The sequence below is a fragment of the Pteronotus mesoamericanus genome, unplaced genomic scaffold, assembly GCF_021234165.1.
Source record: "Pteronotus mesoamericanus isolate MK-2021 breed Mesoamerican mustached bat unplaced genomic scaffold, CSHL_Meso_final contig_169, whole genome shotgun sequence".
Classification (NCBI taxonomy): Eukaryota; Metazoa; Chordata; class Mammalia; order Chiroptera; family Mormoopidae; genus Pteronotus; species Pteronotus mesoamericanus.
The window spans coordinates 5,100,765-5,122,077 of record NW_026555068.1 but is presented as its reverse complement, the minus strand read 5'-3'; the positions used below and the strand labels follow the sequence as shown (position 1 = coordinate 5,122,077).

Genomic DNA, 21,313 nt, shown 5'->3' with positions numbered 1-21,313 from the left:
ACCTTAGACGTGAAAGCCCCTCCCCCAACTTTTGATCTATCCCTTTATCTTCAGGAAGACACATGTTGTTCTCAATTATCAGGTAGTGCAACTGAAGCCCAGAGAAGTGACTTGTTTAAGGTCACATCTCTATTAAGTAAGGAAGCAGAAGGTGGACTTCACCTTCCCAAGAGAGTTGCAGTGGGAGATCAGAGAAGGCAGTTGGCACCAGAGAAGGGAAGTATCTGAATAAGCAAACTAAGTAATTGGTAATTGTGCGGAAAAGTTATTGGTGCTTGGACGCAAATCTATACCACTTAAGGAATATTAATAAAGACCATTGAAAACCTAGGTAGTAATGAGAATTATAGAAGAATGGGACTGTGCTCAAACATAGTCCAGTGATCTAATATTCTAGTCACCTAATGCTGCATAGCAAACCACCCTTAAAGTTAGAGGCTTAAAACAATATTTTGCTCACAAATCTGCAATCTGGGTAGAGTTCTGCACGGACAGCTCTACATCCTCCATGTAAGCTGGGGATTACTCAACGCCTGAGCCAGAATCATCTGAAAGCCCACTCAAGTCAGACCCCTGGGGGACAGAGCCGCTAGGGCTGCTGGGGTTCCTCAGACACCGCTCCCTATCTCTGTGTGATCTTTCCATGTGGACCCTTCAGCACGGCAGCTGCAGGGTAACCAGACTTCTTACATGTCAGCTCATTGCTCCCAATGGACATGGCCCAAGAAAGAGCAAGGCTGGCACAGCACCACCTTTTATGGCGTAACTCAAGAAATCATACAGCATCATCACTTTAGCCACATTTTCTTGGTCAAGGTAGTTACAAAAGGTCTTCTCAGATTTAAGAGGCAAGAACATAGACGGTCCCACCCCCACCTCCTCTTGGTGGAGGAGTGTCAGCATCCTGTTATAAGAAGGGTAGGTAGGATGAGGTCTATATCAGAGCAGCTATCTTTGGAAATAAAATCTGCCACAATGAAAAACCACGGGATTACCAAACCACTGAAGCACATAGTTGAAATAGACCTTGAAAAGGCCATCTATTTGTCATGAACAAAACTCATTCTGTAAGATGCAGCCCAAATGTCCTTTCCTTTTGGAAGCCCTCTTTGATGTCCCTCAACTTCCATAGCCCTTTGTAAATATGCCCACTCTCCCTCTCAGTATATTCTAATTATTTTTATAACATGATTGTAATGAGGCAGGTACTACCAACCTGTCAATTAGCCAAACTTTTTTCCTCTCAACCAATATGGCATAAGGAACATCACAAAGAAGAGTCTCCAGACTGATGGAGAAGACACATATCTAGGGAAGCCAGAAGTGACACGGCACAGAAAACAGCAGAGAAAAAAGCATCCGCAATTCAGAGAAAATAAAAACTGACACATGCAAAGAAAAATAGATAGATATACAAATATATAACTATATGTAGATATATATCTATACATACACACACAGGATATACTTTTGCCCTACATTAAAGGTCGAAGGCATAAGCAGTTAAGTGTCAAAACAACCTGGAGAGTCAAGCAGCCTAAAGCTGTGGTTCTCCAACTCCCCTGCATCAGACTCACCTGGAGAGTCTGTTGAACCACCCCCAGAGTTTCTGACTCAGCAGGTCTAGGTGGGGCCTGAGAATCTGCATTTCTCACGGGTTCCCAGGTGATGCCGTTGCCGGTGGTCTAGTACTGCAATTAAAGAATCACTAACTTAAAGGTTTTTAGACCAGGAAATAGCGGCCATAGCTGAAGTCCCGGCAAAGAGGGAGGACCTAGAAGAACCAAAAGCGGTAGGTGGATAAGACCGAAGATATTAAGAGGTCTGGTTTTAACAGAGCCCGTGTCTCCGTGAGCGCCCCTGCGGGCCAGGACATCCTCGGGTGATTGCGCCCCAGTGGCCGGAAGGCAGATAACGTAGCGTCTCCTCAACCGCGGTGGCGAGGCGCCCCCTCCCGACCGTCTTTGGGTGGTGTCGGCCAGGACCTCACACAAGTACTGATGGCCGAGGTGGGCGGGCCTAACCCGGACAGGCTTCCAGCTACGTCCTCGGAGCTAGGGGGTAGAGGGGCGAGACTCAAGTCTCCACCCCCCTGAGGCGGGGCCATCGGGCCACCTGGCGTGATTGGTCAGCGCCGCCGGTGCGTGGTGACGTTGTGGCGGGTAGGAACGTTTGTAAGAGGAGCGCGGGAGCTGAGAAGTGTTGGTTCCGGTAGGTCTGTAAAGGTCCAGAAATTATTCTGCTTCCAAGTGCTCCTTGGAAGAGCCCGGGCTCCTTCCCCACGATCTTCCCCTCCTAGCCTCCTTCTACCTGGGAGGGTCTCTGTGCCTTCTAGGTTCCCAGGTGAGCATCCGAACGGGGTGGGGGTGGTGTGTGTGTGTCTGTGTGTGTCTGTGCTGTGGAAGGGGGTCACCCTATGCTTGCTTGTGTGTGTGTGTGTGTGTGTGTGTGTGTGTGTGTGTGTGTGTGTGTGTTGGAAGGGGGTCACCCTATGCTTGTGGCACCGAAAGAGGAGAGGGGCTAGAGGAATATCCTCTCAGTTTCCCTGAGGCTCTGGGGACTTCCCCTCGTCCCCACCACCCACCTTAAGCCTTCAGGATCAGTGGTTTTATGTTGCTGGGCCTTGCGACCGTAGGAAATTAGGCATCGATTAGTTCTCCCAACTTTAAGTACCTGCTATGAATTAAGAACTGTGCTAAGCGCTGGGACTACACAGGTCATTATCTTCCCAGTACTTAGAAGTGGCAGGCACAGAGAAGGTGCGTGGTTCATATTCGAACGGAAATGAACACAGCCACTGAGGAGAGAACCTCTTCCGGGAACACAAATAATTATTGCATGGTGTGATAGGTGCTCAATTCCAGATACAAGGGGTGACCTCTTTGGGAAACTGATACCTGACCTAAAGTGTGAAGGTACAGGCAAAAAAATTGAAAGTCCAACTTATGAATTCTCTAGCTACTGCCAATGAACCTATAAAACCCCAGTTGTAGATACGTAGTTGCCTATTCTTGCTAATAAATGGAAAACACGTAGAAGGGTATTGGTTCTTCTTTTCTTAGGTTCCAGGTTTCCCAGAAGATGTCAGAGGAACTGGATCTCACCGGACAGGACTCTGATGGGGGTAGTGAGGAGGTGGTCCTAACTCCTGCAGAGCTCATTGAAAGGCTGGAGCAGGTAAGCTTCCCAAATAGAATCCCCTTGCTCCAATCTTAGCCCTCTTTTGTTAGTTCAACTGTGCAAATGTCAGGAATCAGGAAATGAAGAAATGGAATTCAAGGCTTATTTCAAGAGAAGAGAGATCTTATCATTTTACACAGAAATTAAAATGTACGGGGGGGCAGGGCAGCCTCTCTTTTATGACCTCATCATGTCAAGCACTAAGTCCTCAGGTGAGGCCAGTAAGGGACAGCTTTGGGTACATTTACCAGAGCAGTTCACCGAGCAAGGATTTGCTACTTGGTATTTGCACAGGCTACAGAAGTGTTATGGTGACTTGTAAGTTACATGCCTTAGTCCCTTGAAATATTTGCTAGCTCCCTGTAGAATGCCCGAGTTAGCAAGAAAGTGCTGAAACACCTTTTTTAGGAGAAAGCTGGTTTTAATTTCTTTTTCCTCCCATAGATGAGGGGGCATCAAAAAATAAATGAATAAAATAAATGGAATTAATTATCTTCTGGAGAGCAGGCTCTGTATAGTACAGGCTTCCCCTGCTAGATGAGTGTTCTAGGCACCCATCTGTATCAGTGCACCTGCTGGTGATGTTGTGAGAGGCGGCGTTCAGCTTCAGTGAAATTCTTTTTCTTAAAGACCCCGTGCATTTGCTCATTTCATGATGGGTAATTTATGAGTGCACCTGCCCATAACACAGTGGGCAGCAGTTTTTGACCAAAAACAACACGACCCCCACCTTCCCTGTTCACTCGATCTCCTCCTGAGTGACTGTTTTCTCGGATGTAAAAAGTCCTTAAAGGCAAACGTTTTGCCAATATGGAAGAGGGGAAACAAAAAAACAGCAGAAGCACCGAAAGGCATCTCAATAAGCGTATTACATCAAATGGAGAGTACTTTGAAGGTTACTGAAGTTTACACATGTAAGAATAAATATATGATTTTTTTAAATAAATTCCAGGGTTTTTTTGGGTCCTCCTCATGCTTTTCTTTTTTCAACTGTTCTCTATATTTCCAGTGCTTATCTAAAATCATTTCTAAGCTCTCTTTCCTTTCAGTCATAATAGCTATGGTTTGAGTACTTCCTGTGTGTCAGTAGCTGTTATTTACTATTACTATCTTGTGAGGCTATGGTAGTTAGACTATCTGTATTTAAATCCCTCCATTCTGCTAGTCTGTTATGTGACCCTTAGACAAGTTCTGTAGCTGGTCTCAAGCATTTCCTTAGCTTTATAATGGAGTTAAAAATAGTAGCTACCTCACGGAGTTGTGAGGATTAAATGAAATAATACATGTATAAAGTGCTTAGCATATTATCTGACACATGATAAGCACTCACTGGATGTTAGTTGTGAGTAGCAATAATTCTTTAGATTTAGTTTTGGGGTTTTTTTTTTAAGATTTTATTTTTAGACAGAAGGGAAAGGAGGGAGAAAAAGAGGGAGAGAAACATCAATGTGTGGTTGCCTCTCACGTGCCCCTCACCAGGGACCTGCCACGGAACTCAGGCATGTGCCCTGACTGGGAATCGAACCGGTGACCCTTTGGTTTGCAGGTCAGTGTTCAGGCCACTGAGCCACACCAGCCAGGGCATGAATAGTAATAACTTAAAACAACCCAGTGAGGCAGGCATTATTATCTGCCTTGTAATTGTTATCTCCATTGTACAGAGGAGGAAACTGAAGCTTAGAGATATAAATTAACTTGCCCAAGGTCACACAGTGGCAGCAGAGCCAGGATATGAGCCAGATCTCTTTGACTTCAAAATGCATGCTCTTAATCCACCACATCTGCTACATTATTTTTGTCTACTGCCTTTCTTTAACTGTCCCTTTCAAGAGCTCATTTATGTTTGTTACTTTAGTGTTCTTCAGTCCTTCCTACCATACATGCCATCATGAGAGACAAACCAAAGGAACATAATTTTAAAATTACATCTTATATGTTAATCCTAACTTTATAGTAATGATTCTTTCCTTTTTATTTTTTATTGATTTTAGAGAGAGATAGGAAGGAAAAGAGGCAGAGGCATCAATTTGTTATTCCACTTATCTATGCATTCGTTCGTTGATTCTTGTATGTGCTCTCACTGTGGATCAAACCCACAACCTTTGTATATCAGGATGATGCTGTAATCAGCTAAGCTACCCAGCTAGGGTAATAGCAGTAATTCTTAATTTGTTTTTATATCACAGACCTTTTTGAAAATCTGGTGAAAACTTCGACCCTTCTTCCCAAAAAAATACATGCATATATCCATGCAGAATTTTGCATATAACTCCAGAAGGTTCATAGACATCCTGAAATCTGCCCACCTAGTTTGTGGACCCAGTTTAAGAGCCACTGCTTTATTAGGAGAGGATTCATTAACCAAAAAATCAAAAGGTATAAAGTATAAAGGAAAAAGCTGATATAGTCAACTTGATTAAAATTAAGAACTCTGTTTTTACTCCTTGGTGAAAGTAAAAAGACATGCCACAAAACTGGGAGAAAATATTTGCAACATATGTAACTGACAAAACATTAGTGTCCGCAATACATAAACTTTACAAACTGACCGGTAGAAAAATAAAGTCTTAACAGGCATCTCCCAGAAGCGGAAACCAGGATGTCCAACAATCACATAGAAAGGTGTTCAACCTTTTTAGTAAACAGAAAAATGAACATTTAAACCCCGATGAAGTATCACTTCATACCCATCAGATTGGCAGAAATGAAAAAAGTGAACAATGTAAACTATTGGGAAGGATCTAGAGCAGTTTGCATACTTACGTACTACAGGGAGCATGTAAATTGATCCAATCATTTTGGAAAATAATCCAATCTTAAGTTGAAGGTGCACGTATTTTGTTACCCAGTCATTGTACTCAGTATATATATATACCCTAGAGAAACTTTCATATGTACTTTAGGAGACATGCACAAAATGTTCATAGCATTACTTGCAGTTTAAAAACCGTATACACCCAGACATCCCTCAACATAAGAATGGATAAAAAAATTATGTCATATATGCACAATGAGAAAAAACAACAATAAAGTGAATAAAAGCTCCTGCAGCAGCATGCATAACTCAGGGGCATAATGTAACAACAAAAGATATGTTGCTGAAGGAACTATATACAATTCAAACTCTTGGAAAACTATTGTTGAAGGAGGAGCTTGCCAGCTTGGATGATGTGGCACCCACTGGTGTGCTGCAGATGCCTCAGTGATGCTGACCCTTCACCTCTGGGGCAGCCCCAGCCCCCAGGCTAGTTGCCTCTTGTGGGTGTCGTCCGAGGGCCTCCTTGGAAGGCAGCCTGAGGATAGCTGTGTCTGACAGCACAGCCTCAGCTTGGCAGTGCGTGAGCATGAGTTACAGCTCGTGCCTGATGCTCTCTTGCGATGCCCCTCAGTGCAGCCAAGGTGTTGGTCCACCACCTAGAGAGCTACTGCAGCTGGACACAGACTCAGGCTGCATAGCATGGCCTAAGGAACAACCTGACAAGGACCACTGATAGACACAGCTCCAGGACTATACATGGGATATTCTTGAATGTCTGTAAAAAATGACTTAAAAGTTATTACCTACAGTGTATAGTTTCTGATTTTAATGATTGTATTAGTTTGCTAAGATGGCATATCCAAGTACACAGACTGGATGGCTTAAAGAACAGAAATTTATTTTCTCATCTCTGAAGGCTAGAAGTCTAAAGTCAAGGTGCTAGCACAGTTGGTTTCTTCTCAGCCTATCTCCTGGGCTTGTAGATGGCCATCCTCTCCCTGTGGCTTTACATAGTCTTTCCTCTGTGCGTCCATGTTCAAATTTACCCCTCTTAAAAGGACACCAGCCATATTCGGTCTGGGTCCATCTAAAAAACCTCATTTTAACTTAATCACCTCTTTTAAGACCCAGTCTCCAAATACAGTCATATTCTAAGGCACTGGGAATTAGGACTTCGAAATAATGAATGCGAGGTGGAGGAAGACACAACTTAGTCTGTAACATTAAAATTTTTGATCAGAAACAAGATGTAGCCACTTTAAACAAAGAACCTGATTATTTAAAAAATAAAAATAAAAACCCATCAATTTAAACCTAAGTTTCCCACCAAAAATTTTGAGATTTTATTTTAAAGCTTTATACTAATATGTTTTCTCATTTTACTAAATTTCATAATGCACTGTGAGAAATCTACCCCCTGCAATCTATTCCATATTACCCCCAGTGTACCGTACAAGTGCTATCATTTTCTTTAAATGCCCTGTCATGTAAAGGTTGGAAAGTACTATATAGAGATGAAAACAAGTGTAGTGAAACTGTACAGAATATTAAACACTAAATTCAGGCTAATGATTATCTCTGAGGAGGGAGGGAGGGATACACAGAAACTTTTAAAATAATATTTGTTAATGAAGTTATATGTACACAGATATTTGTATCACTATTCTTCATGTTTATTTGTATGTTATAATTATTTTTGTGCCTATTAATATTTAACAAAATAAGTTAAAAAGAGAAACTCCTGCTTCATAAGTTCTCTGTGACAGTTTGCTCTTTTCTCATTTATTATGCTTCTTGAAAATACAAATAGTAGCAATACCTAGTATTTAATAATATGTTGTGATGGTGATATTTGGAGAAGCAGAGACTAAGGGATGTCAGAAGGAATAAATTGAGCCTAAATAGCATGTAATTCTGAGCTATGTTAAAACTAAATTTCCAGTAATTGAAAAATGAGTATACTTTTCCTCAATCACCTGTGGCTATTACAGTTTTCTAAGCCTTGGTAACTTCTGAAATGTACACAGCATCTGGGTTTGAGTCATAAATTAAGGATTTAAAACTTGTTCCAAAACTGTTTAATAGATGAACATCCACTTCTTTATACTCTTGGGAGGTTAGTAAGTACCTTCATTTGTATTTTCTCACCAATAAGATGAAGATAACTATATTCATTTCTTCTCAGATATTATAATGATGAATGAAAAAGTATTTGTAAAGTGCTCTGAGCTTCAGGAATGGAGAAGGATTAATGTTGTGTCACTTCATCTCCCCAAATAGAAAGGTGCCAGTGCCCCCTGGTGGGAAATAATAGCAGATGAAGGAAATGTGTTGATGCTACTTGGTGAAAGGTACTTTTTGAACACCAGGTAGTGTTACTGTCAGCAACAGGTATATTGACAACATTTTTGAAGTGAACAGTGATTTTTTTTTTTTTGTAATGTTGGTTAAATTTAAGGTTGTAAACACAATTTCCTACTAAAAGAAATGGAAAAGCCATTATTAAACAGCTTGCCTTCAACACATTTCCAGTATTTCCAACTAGTTGGCAAACAATTTTCTTTGCATGAGATAGCTGTGATTTTCATGAGGTATGAGGTATAGACTGACTTACAGGGTTGTTTTGCTACTGTGTGAGTACTGTGTGTGTGTGTGTGTGACTCTTTTTTTTTTTTGCATTGTTTTTTAGGCTTGGATGAATGAAAAGTTTGCCCCTGACCTGCTGGAAAGCAAGCCTGAAATTGTAGAATGTGTCATGGAACAGCTAGATCACATGGTAAGAGCTGCTTATCCCAGGGTTACCAAGGAAGAGAACATTCAGAGGGTTTGTCAGTACAGTGAGAGATCTGTTGGCAAATCTCTTTTGTTTGGCTCAGCCTAGTTTGTTTTTTAAATATTGAATTCGTTATCTACATATACTGAGCATGAGAGTACCTGTGAATATCTGGATACCACATGTACTTCCCATGAAAGGTCTAAACACCTGTCATTACCAGCCCCACATTTTTACATGACTACAGCTGACCAAAGCAAGGTTAGGGCCTCCCCCTTTCCGTGTGCTCTCCTGTTCCTCATGGTTCCTAACTGCTCACCTTTCTAATGTATCTTACCTGCCTGGCCCCAGTTTGGTGCCCGTGTGTTAGATGAACTTGGCCTAAGTCATTATCAACCTCAGAGTAGCTTTAAAACATTGATACTTTACAGTTTTTCATCTCGTGTTTTAACACTGCTTTTTAGACCCTTTAGACATTTCCTCTGTCTGCTCTATTATCTCCTTTACAACTGGGGTAGAGTTTTTGTAGGCCCTTCTGACCAATAATATTCAGATTCTATTTAAATGGTCATTTTCAGCTGGGGGAGAATCAGGATGGTGGAGGAGTGTGTGGAAGTCACACTAACCTCCTCCCAGGACCAATCTGGAATTATAACTAAATTGTGAAGAAATCACCTGGAACAAACAACTGAACAATAGCAAGAGAGGAGCCTCGGACAGAGAGAAGAATCAGCTTTAGCTCAACCTAACTGCCACTTACCCTGGTCTCCAGCAAAGGTGGGGGCAGAGCGGGGTAGAGACGCCTGAGGAGAGAGTGGGAAAGGAGGTTTTGGGGAGAGAACTGAGAGAATAGATGGTGGGATCCCAGTGCTCACTTATCCCCCATACGGCAGCAGCCATCTGGCTCAGGCATACCACTCCCATGAGCAGCAACAATGTGAGAGGACCCAGTAGCCCCACCCCACTGGGAGGGACTCAGTCCTGGCCCAGTAGTGTTAAAGCCTGACTGCTGAGTACAGGTTGGCAGCCACAAATAGCAGATTCCGGGCTAAAGAGGTGCAGAGTGGTCTAGAGACACTTAAGGAGAGACTGGAGATGGAGGCTTTGGGGAGAAACTGAGAGAGTAGCTGGTGGGATCCTAGTGCTGACTCCTCCCCAATACAGCAGCAGCCATCTGGCTCAGGCAAACCACTCCCTTGAGTGGCAGCAGCATGAGAGGACCCAATAACCTTGCCCCCAGGAGAAACTCTTCCCTGCCGGTGGTGTCTAAGCCAGCCTGCAGATTGTGGAGTGACTAATTAACAGCTAAAGGAGACAGCCACAGACAGTATATTCCTGGAAGTCTCAAACAGACTGCCTAAGGTCAGACAGAGTCAACATCTGACATTATCAGAGGCAGATCCAGAAAGAAAAAACAGCAGTCTCCTACCATAGAAGTTCACACCACAAAGTCAGGAAATCAAGACATATCAATTTAAGAAGCAGAAGCAAAAAAGAAGAATCTCACAAATAATTGGAAGACAAAGAAACCCCCACCAGTGGAAGGGAGAGGAGGAATCCCCAGAAAGAGAACTAACTGAAAGAGAGGCAAGTAAAATATCAGGTATTGAGTTTAAAACAGCAGTACTAAGGAAACTCAATAACCTCAGTGAGCTCAGAGAGAATTACCAAAAACTACAGGGAAACTACGAGGAACTTACTGCAAACTCTTACCTGCATGAAAAAGGACATAGAAACTATCAATAAGAGACAAGAGGAAATGAATACAGTTTCTGAATTGAAGAACATTGTAGAAGGAATCAGGAGCAGGCTAGATGAAGGAGAGGATCGAATCAGTGAGCTGGAGGATAAGGTAGAAAAAAGCTCCCAGAAAGAGCAAGAAAATGAAAAGAGACTAAAAAAGAATGAAGAGGCATTTAGGGAAATGCAGGACAACCTGAAATGTAACAATATCCATATAATAGAGATACCAGAAGCAGAAGAGGAGGAGGAAGAGATAGAGAACCTGTTTGAAAAAGTAATGATGGAAAACTTTCCTAATTGGAGGAGAGAAAAAGTCACACAGCTCCAGGAAGCACAGAGAGTCCCATTCAAGAGGAACCCAATGAGGCCCTCCCCAAGACACATCATCACTGAAATGGCAAATATCAAAGACAAACAGAATCCTAAAGGAAGCAAGGGAGAAAGAGGTAGTAACATAGAAGGGAACCCCAGTATGACTAGCAGCTGACTTCTCAACAGAAACACTGCAAGCCAGAAGGGATTGGCAAGAAATATTCCAAGTAATGAAAAGCAAACACCTGTAACCAAGACTGCTCTACCCAACAAGGCTCTCAATTAAAATGGAAGGTGAAATAAGGAGTTTCCCAGACAAAAGAAGGCTAAAAGAATACACCTCCACCAAACCAGCATTGCAAAATGTGCTAAAGGGACTGCTTTAAGAAGATGAAGAAAAAGAGTCTATGAATACCCAGTTCCTGTCACAGTCACCAATACTTGGTATTACCAATATTTTTTTAATACTTATTAATCTGGTTGTGACAATGGTGTGTTATTTTAATTGTTCCTTTATTATTTGTTGAAAATAAACCTGTTTTCCTATGTTCTTGCCTATTTCTATTATTTTTAAAAAGCTTTAAATTACTTTTTGGTATTCTTTATCCATTTTTCAATTAAATGTTTATAGAATTTTTTCCCTTAAAAAAAACTATTAACCCTTTTTTAGATGTGTTGCAGATACTTTCCTATTCTATTACTTGTACTTTAACTTTTTTTATGTGTATATTACTATATAGTCTTAAATGTTTAATATAGTCATATTGTCAATATTTTACTTTGTAGCTTCTGGGTTTGAGTATTTTACTTCAGGGTAAGAAAAATATTTTGTATTTTCTCCTAAAACTCTTTAGATTTTACATATTGATTTTTAACTCACCTGAATATTTTTTGTAGAATGTGTGAAATAGGGCTCTATATTTGTTTTATTTCAAGTAATAGTGGCCCATGTACCTTATTTGTTGAATAAGCCTTATTTTACTCATCAATTTGAAATATTAATTTAATCATATATTACATTGTTAGACATATATTTTTTTTAGAATGCTCATTTTATTGATCTACTTGATTATTTCTGTGCTGGTGTCATGTTGTTTTAATTGCTGAGACTTTATAATGGACTTAAATTTTTAAATATTTTATAATGGATTTTGACATTTAAATAAATACATAAAAACAATCTGCATTTTTAAAAAAAGGAAGAAAGAAGGAGCTCCTATCTTTTGTGACAACATGGATGGAACTGAAGAATATTATGCTAAGTGAAATAAGCCAGTTGGTGAAAGACAAATACCTTATGATCTCACCTATACTTGGAATCTATTCAACAAAATTAACTAATGAACAAAATAAACCACAGCACGGAAACATGGAGCAGACTGAAAGTGACCAGAGGGGATGGGAAAGGAGGACAATGGCGGAAAGGAGAAGGGACTAAACAAAGAACATGTGTGAATGGCCCATGGACATGGACAGCAGAGTGGGAATTGACTGTGGGAGAGGAAGGTAGGGTGGGATGGGTGGAGGAGGGCAAAGGGGAATAGACTGAGACAACTGTAATAGAATAAACATGATTTTAAAATAAAATAATAAATGGTTATTTTCCAGAAGTAGAGTCACACCTCGTTTTATTGCACTTTGTTGCATTTCACAGTTGTTGGTTTCTTTACAAATTGAAGGCAAGACCCTCTACCAGCAAAAAGATTATGACTTGTTTTATTGCGGTGCTCTGGAACAAAACCCATAGTACGTCCAAGGTATGCCTGTAAATGAGTATTATTTAAGCTTTATGTGATGAGACTGTAGCCATATATTATTTGCGTGATTAAGAAATTAAAAGAAAGTGAGAACTCTTACGAGTATTTTGTTCTCCTTTGACTAAATGAAGTGTGTGAGTCCTCAGCATTGCCAGTGATGACGGTCCTTGTGGGCGGTGTGTAGATTAAACAAAGAAGGTTCTGTCTTGAATATCATATTTTTTTGGTAAACTTTATTATCCCTTTGACTAGGAAGAAAATCTCAGGAGAGCAAAGAAGGGGGATCTGAAGGTCGGTATCCATCGAATGGAGATGGAGAGGATCCGCTATGTCCTTAGCAGCTACTTGCGGTGTCGGCTCATGAAGGTTTGACAAAAGTGAAGGATATATCTGCAGAGATAAAAATTGTTTCCTTTTTAATCTATGTAATGTTAACTGTAGGATATTCCTCAATCACACATCTATATATACACACACACAACAGCTGGTGGTTAAACCAATTAAATTTTTGTGGCTTTTACTAGAGATAGAAATAAAGGTACCTGTAGGCATTAAGGCAATGGCAGCGTGTAATGTAGACTGAGCATCTTGGGAAGAGGTTAGGCTGGGACCTGAGATGGTCCAGGCCCTGAAGATGCTTCTGAGGCCCAATATCAGGGTAGCTGAAGAGTAAGGAGGGCAAGAGATTGTTCTGGAGAAGCATAGATGGAACATATATTGTACACTTCTTGGGGACAGACACAGTTTTAACCGATTTATTTGTTATGAATGGTGCCCCCTGGTGTTACAGCGTGGCAGCACTGACTTGACTTTAAACTATAGCTCTAACTTATAAAAATGAAATTGCAAAACATTCTTATTTTGTATGATACCTATTTTAACCCTGGAATGTTCTTACGTCCTTGAAGTTTCTTATTGGCTCTGCTTGTCCCCTTAGTTATTATAGTTATTATAAAACAAATACATTCTCCTATGTGAGAATGCTTTAGATACCTGAAGACAGTTCACAAGTCTTACTGAAATCCTCTCAGCTAAACATTTCAGCTACTTACTTCCATTTACTCTCCTGGTGTCTTTCTTGCAAAGTTCTAGTTTGTTGATAGCCTCCTTTGATTATACCCCCTCAACTGAATACACTGTTCTAGTTGTAGTTTGGTTATGTTTGTTAAAGCAGGACAATCACTTCCCTTATTCTGGGTATTAAAATGGTAGTAATGCCACCTAGTATTACATTAGCATATTTGACAGGCACATGACACTCAGCTCGTTCTGTACTCATTGTCGGCTTTAGCCATACCTGAAACTGTTATCATGACCCCATCCTGTCGCTTTCATATATTTGTATGGCTGGATTTTTGACTCAAGTATAGGTCTTGATGCTTATCCCTCTTTAGCTTTATTTTATTAAATTTGGCCATTTCCTTGGTTTCTGGATCCTGATCTTGTTGCCTAACATATTAGTTACCTCTTAATACTTTCTGTCATCAGCAAGTTTGATAAATGTGTCATCAAGGGTCTTACCTGATTCTTTAATGGGACTAGGACAATGATAGAGTATTCCGCCAAAGACTTCCCTGCTGATTGACTTCTCTCCGTTGAATCAATAGTCTTTGTTTAACTGTTTATGAGTCTCCCACTCTATACTGTTACCCTGCCCCTGCCCCACGTTTACAGTTTGTCCCCAAAGGTGTCATAAAGACGTTACCATGTTTTGAAAATATTGAGACACACACAGTATGCTTCTTCACTCCATCCTCAAATACCAGGCCACTTACTTTTTTGGATAAATCCTCTTCATGTTTAGTACTTACTTTTCTTTGAATTCACAAACTGTCTTTTAAATTATCCATTCTAATATAATGCCACATATCAGTGTTAAGGACATTAATCTGTATTTGAAGATCCTCTACCTTCTGTATTTTTGAAAATTGGGAAGTTTGCCTATCTCTAATCTTTCACACCTCTTTTGAACTAATTCTTCTGAGATTAGGAAACTACATATATTTTTAATAAGTGATAAACTAGTAGTAGCAATTTACATGTAATAAGAGAAAGTGCTTTGTGTATTGAAACCCCATATAAATGTTAATTTAATTTGTCCTGGAGCATAATTGATCCAAGCCAAAAGTCTTAAACTCCTTAAAATAACTGCTCCTTTATCTTGGCCTTCACTTGTTCCTTACTTACCATTGTCACTTCCTTGATTTCAAGGAGTATTTCCTTGACAGAGGTAACCAGACCCTCACTGCTTTCAAACAACAGACTGATCACTTCCAGGTTCCTGACTACACACCTTTTTTGTCTTTTTGTAGCTTTTGGCTTTTTTTTCCTGTTCTTAGCATTTTTTATAAGCCTTACCTCATTGTGGGCTTTATCCTTGCTGTTTATAATCTTAAAAGTGTCACTGTTCTATCTGTTCTATCTGCGTCTATATTCTCTATGCATCTTTCCAGCTTTTGTGTATGTTTCATTTCACAGAACACCCTGTGCAATTACATAAATATGTTAAGTAATATCCCCTTCTCTTCCTCTTAAATATCATTATTAGTTGTATTCAGATTATCTTTTTTTTCTTATCCTCACCCAAGGACATGCTCATTGATTTTAGAGAGAGGGAAAGGGAGGGAAAAAAGGAGGGAGAGAAACATTGTTGTGAGAGAGAAACATCGATGTGAGAAACACCAATTGGTTGCCTCTCCCACACACCCTGACTGAGGACCTAACCTGCAATCTAGGCATGTGCCCTGACTTGGAATCAAACCCACCACCTTTTGGTTTAAGGGACGACACTCCAACCAGCTAATCACACTGGCCAGAGCTTTAGGTCATCTTTTACAGAAGCGTGTCATTCTTCTTAGAGCTCTTATCTTTCCTCTGAATTGTTTGAAACCTGTTTTCTTAAAGTCCAGAATATAGGTGTCATTAGTAAAAACAGCCTTGACCATGAAGATCTGCCATTGTTGAAGTCAATTGCTGTATTAACCTCCATCTATTTCAGAAAACTAGTATGTTTGACACTTAACTCTTGACAGATGTTTTCATGATGATTTTTATGTATCCTCACAGATAGAGAAGTTTTTCCCTCATGTCCTTGAAAAGGAGAAAACACGCCATGAAGAGGAGCCTTCTATCCTTTCTCCAGCAGAGCTCGCTTTCGCCAAAGAGTGAGTAAGCAGTGAGTGTAGGACCTGCCTTTCTCTCTCTGCCTGGTGAGCGTGAGTTTTGGTGGTTGTATCCATGAAGCCATTCTCAGAGCTGCTGTTGTCTGTCTGATCGTTCTGGTGGCTCCTACCAGTCAGGTCATCACAGTGATTTTAATTTATGTATTTCAGGTACATGGTTAACACAGAGACCTATCTAAGGAATGTTGCTTTAAAGCACATGCCTCCTAATTTACAGAAAGTGGACCTCTTGAGGTCAGGTAAGAAGAATATTCTCTTTTCAGTCACCCCGAGTATCACATTCCAAGTATCTTCACATGCTTTAGAATAAGATCTTTACCTTTACTACTTTTCTCTCAAACATGGAAAAATAAGTATATAGATAAACAGGAAAGAAAAGAGAAGAAGGGTTGAGTTAAAAACAAAAAATCATTTAGGGCAGGTATAGGGTAGCCATGTGTTCTTCGGGTTAGGTTGAAATTCTTGTGACTGACATTATAAATGTAGACTCATTCATGCATTCAGTCACGTGTTCCTTCTAGTGGACATCAGCACTGTTCTAGGCTCTTCTGAGCACTGACGGTATAAGGGTCTGTGCTCTCAAAGAGCTTGTAGTCTTTTGCCCACAGACTCTAGACTGTGCAGGACTGTCTAGCTACCAAGGAGGATTTAAAGGAGGCTGAGGAAACCTTCAGTGATTCCTCATTACCCATCGTAAAGGCTCCTCACCTTTTCTCGATGAGGAGTTTCTCACTATGGAATGGGAGAGCAGGCCTGAGTGTGGGGGCGAAGAGGCAGCTGGGGGAGGTTGAGCACGGCCAATGCCGCCACCGCTCACCCTCTTCACAGAGTTCCCCTTAAAATGCTGCTGGGCTCGGGAGGGACTCACGGCAGTGGCTCCTAACCTTGGATCAACTCATTGAGGACCCCTAGCATTTAGGTTAAAGTCCATATCTCTCCGTCTTCCACAGCTTGCCATACTTGAGCAGGGCCTTTGTCAGGCAAAACTGCCAGACCAAATCCAACAGTGCTCTGGGGGCTGGAATCCGCATTGTCCACGAACTAAGCTTAGTGTGCCGAAGCCACAGGTTCAAGCCCAGCTGAGCCCTGGGAGTTCATCTGCCACCCGACCTGTGCTGGGGCCACAGTGACCCCTGCGGCAGGCGGAGAGCTAGGACAGGACGGGCGGAGACGTGGCCCAGCAGACGTCTTCATCAGCCCAGGCTACAGTAACAAAGCAGCGCGCACTGGACGGATCAAAGGGCAGGCGTTCATTTTCTCACAGATCCGGAGGCCAGAAGTCCATGATCAAGGCACTGGCAGGGCTGGTTTCCTCCGAGCCCTCTGTCCTCGGCTTGCCAGTGGCTGCTCTCTTTCTGCCTCTTCACGTGGCTGCCCCTCGGTGCACATATACCCCAGCGTCTTCCTCATCTTATAATGACATCAGTCAGATTAGATTAGTTCTCACCCTACTGGCCTCATTTGAATTTAATTACCTCTTTAAAAGCGCTATACCAAATACGTTCCCATTCTGAAGTACTGGGAGATTAGGACTTCACCATGTATTTGGTGGGGGGCGCAGTGCTGCCTGTAATTCCAGGAACAAACTAAACCCATACCAGATTGGTCATTTTGCTGAGCCTGCCTGAGGGAAACAGAAGGCCCAGTTCATGTGCGGTTCAGCCACTTTTGTCTGCACCTTAGAAGAATAGGAATGTCCTCGCCGGCATAGTTCAGTGTATTGAGCACCAGCCTGCGAACCAAAGGGTCACTGGTTCGATTCCCAGTCAGGACGCATGCCTGGCTTTTGGGACAAGTCTCCAGTAGGGGGTGCATGAGAGGCAACCACACAGTGATATTTCTCTCCCTCCCTTCCCCTCTGTCTAAAAATAAATAAAGAAAATCTTTTAAAAAAAGAAGAAGAATAGGGATGGAGCAAGGACCATATACATAATCATTAACCATCGCTATTCTAAGCAGTTGATTAAAGCAGCCAGCCACAGGACTACTGATGGGTATGCATCGGAATCCCTGGGACTGGATCTAAGCCGTTGTCCCAGAGCTTCTACCTGATGCTGGTGGTTACTTCCTGAAAGACATGGTGCTGTCCTGGATTCCTTACAAGGACTAGAGCCAGTCTCTTGGAATTGGAAGCTGGAGTGGATTAGGGAGGAGGGAACAGCTTGCCCTTGTGAAACTGGAGTCGCGCTTGGTTAGCCTAGATGCTGTGAGATCCCCTTGGGCCTCTGGAGCACTGGAGACCCCGACTGCAGGGTGGAGGAAAGCATGTTGAAATCTAAGCTGTGTTTCCTGGAAACAGCTTCCCAGTGGGGTTGACTGACCGTGAAGTCAGAGTCTCCTTGGCAAGCCAGAACCCTGCCGCGGCCAGGGGGACCCCCCTTAGACCTTTGGAGCCAGTTTTCCTGAACCCCCTTCTATGAACAAGGGGAATCAAGGGCTACATGAAATCTGAACTGGGCTCCTCAAACAGTTTATCCAGAAGGTTCTGGACCCTGCAGTTGGTGCAGCCTCCAGGTACAAATGGAGCACTAGGAAACAGACCTCTCAAGGAGCAGCCCAGCCTGGGCGCTTACTTAGGTTGAAATATTAGCTGGTGGTTGAAGAGGAGGGATGACAGCAACTTCTTAACCTGTAATCAACCAGTGAGGGGCCCCTTAGTCTAACATTCAAGACTGTCGCCATACAATTCAGTCTTTTCAATATAGCAGGTACTCGAATAACATTTCTCTCAATGTCCTTTCATTGTAACATTGATGAAATGCTGTGGGAACTTAATTCTTGTTTATATTAATTAGCCTATGGTAAAATTGGTCTTGTTACACATTATTTCACTTAGTCACAGAACCTATTGACAACATTAAGTGAGGACTCACTGTACTGTCTCTTCCCACTCCTTTACATAGAAATATTTTCTAACCAGATTTATACGTTCTGTCCTCCCTAAAGGTCATGCATATTTCTGCCGTGGCCCTTGCCATTACCTACCAGGCTCATGCTTCCTTTTTAAATCCTACTCTTCAAAGCGCACATCGTCTTGTTTCCCCCCACATCACTGAGGGAGTGGGCCCCTCATGTGAGGCTTCATCAAATGCTGCTATTACTGCCTTGTCCACAGACCTTGTGTTCTGCTTGCTTGTATCCTCCACAAGGTGTAGCCGAATTCCCCGCACATCTGAAATACCATTTGTTCAATGACTGGTTGCTCTGTGGAACCGTGGGTGGGCAGTATGCAGCTGTTTCTAGAAGGAGCCAGATCTCTCCTCAAACCATCCTACCCCCAAAATGCTTTTGCATCACGGGTTCCTTAGTGCTTGATAAAATTAATTCCAACAACTTTTTCCCTATTGATTTTGTTAGCTAAGCATTTTCTGATTACATTATTGCTTTTCTGGCAGTTCCCAAACCGGATCTAGATTCATATGTGTTTCTGAGAGTAAAAGAACGACAAGAAAACATACTCGTAGAACCAGAAACAGATGAGCAGAGGTGAGTGATGTGTGATTTTGACAGTGGGAAATACTTCTCCTGGTAGAGCACCAGCTAAGCTCTGCACAAATATTTTTTTTTTCATCCTTTTCTCAGGGACTATGTGATTGACTTGGAAGAAGGCTCACAGCACTTGATCCGATATAAAACCATTGCACCTCTAGTTGCTTCTGGAGCTGTACAGCTAATTTAAAACCAAAAAATAAATAAACAATGAAGACATGGAACCTCAGAGAAAATATTTAGAAACCCCACCTACCACTTTGTGCCTAAGGACAACAGACTTTTCTCAGCAGTGCTGTGGGTCACTTGGGCATTGAGAAGGCACTCAAGGCGCGATTCCTAACTTGCCACGCATCCTGACTTTCTGCTGTTTTAGCTAGAATCAGCAGGTGGGGCCATCACTCTGTTCAGTCCACACCATGGGCAAGTTTGCGACTTTCACTTCGTGTACCTTTTCCAATTATGGTATTTTTTTTGGACTAAGAAAAGGGAGGCAAAGGTAATTCATAAAAAGGCATCACTGCCTGTAACTAGGGGAATCTAGTTAGCACTGACCTGGTAATGGCAGGAGAGTTCATTTAACCTTATTGATAGAGTGTAAATAGATTTAAGAAAACAGCTGTGGTCTTCTCTGATCTATCTGTCTCTAAATTGTATACACCTTTTGGAACCTCTAATGTTGGGACTGAAAACCAATTTCCGTCATGCTTAACTGAGAAGCAAAACTAAACCAATAAATCATTATTAAGTTTCAGTTTTGTGGCAGAAGGAGCCTCAAGACAGTTCTCGGCTTGTGGTCTCATGCAGTATGTTCTCCCTGCTGCTCACCTGCATGCGGCCTTTCTGGGTCTCCGGCAGCTTTGCCAAGCCGCCTACAGGCCATCTGGCCATCCTTGGCCACAGCTCTGTTAGCAGAATGACATTACTGTCCTGTGCTGTGACCTCAGTAGCAGCTTTTCTTTTTTAAGCTATTTACTTTCTCAAGGGGAACGGATGAAATTAAACTGATGTGAGTGGAGACCACCACATGACACCCAAAGGAGGAATGTGAACAGTGGATGAATCGTCTTTCCTTGAAACATGTAAAAATGCAGCCTGCGTTCCAGTCTTTTCTTACTGAAAAGGCGGGAGATGTTTATGTACGTGAGGTAGGCTGTGTGAGTGATCAATGTAACATTGCTATGATTTTTCAAGAGAAGTCTCTAAGTGAAAGCAAAGAAGGTTTTATGAATAAAAGCATTTTATATTTCATGTGGTAGCTTATTTTCTCCAGTGTTTTTACCTTCTCTAGCCATTCATTTAACAAATATGTATTGAGTGTTTAGTGTGACAGGGACAGTTCAAGGCACGGAGACACTAGTCCAGAGTTAGACAGGAACTGTCCCTGCTCGCTTGGTGGTAAATGCCTCGCAGAGGATTATAGCAGAGTGACTCACTAGAGAGTTTGACTAGATTGAGTGGTCTGAGAGGTTCTCACTGAATTCGGTGAATCTCACTGTAACAGGCTGAGATCTGAACAATGAAGAAGGTGCCACACACACAGAGGTCAAAGGGGAGGCCACTCCAGGCAGAGAAGGCGGTTTGTACAAAGGCCTGGAAGTAGACATGAGCTCCATCTTCAGTCAGTGCGGCTAGAATGCAGTGTGCGACATGGAAAATGGTGCAGGATAAGGCCTGAGAGGCAGGCTGGGCCAGGAACTCTTACGGGTTTGTTAACAGAGATCCCATTTCATCCTTAGAGCAGTCCTGAGATGTAGGCAGGGCTGGTCGTGTGTAATAGGTGGGAAACAAAGCGTATGTTCAGTGATAGGTCTGAGACTAGAACCTAAGTCTCCTTCCTCCTAGTCATGAGTATGCACACACACTCACCTTTGCCTCCATTGTGCTAAGCAGCAAGGAGAGGATCGTGGGCTATTTTGCTGTTAGTGCTTTCTAAGCCTAAATATGCACACCAGTTGCCTGCAGATCTTGTTCGGATGCAGATTCTGAATCAGGAGTTCTGGGGTGAGGCCCAGGTTCTGAGGAGATCCTAGGTAGGCTGTGCGGTGGCTGCTGGCCCGGGGACCACACTTCCGGTCGCAAGACTCCACATTTTTATATCTCCAGTTCCTGTCTTGTG

At 42.1% G+C, this 21,313-nt stretch overlaps 1 protein-coding gene across 1 annotated transcript; it reads left to right on the top strand.

Annotated features, from left to right (window-relative positions):
- The first annotated feature begins 2,200 nt into the window (after positions 1-2,200).
- GINS4 (GINS complex subunit 4) lies at positions 2,201-19,441 on the top strand. Its single transcript, XM_054565977.1, has 8 exons — positions 2,201-2,343; positions 3,063-3,177; positions 8,628-8,714; positions 12,776-12,889; positions 15,590-15,687; positions 15,856-15,944; positions 19,101-19,191; positions 19,288-19,441. Exons 2-8 carry the CDS (start codon positions 3,082-3,084, stop codon positions 19,382-19,384), a joined length of 672 nt encoding a protein of 223 aa, XP_054421952.1. The 5' UTR covers positions 2,201-2,343; positions 3,063-3,081; the 3' UTR covers positions 19,385-19,441.
- Positions 19,442-21,313: the final 1,872 nt, after the last annotated feature.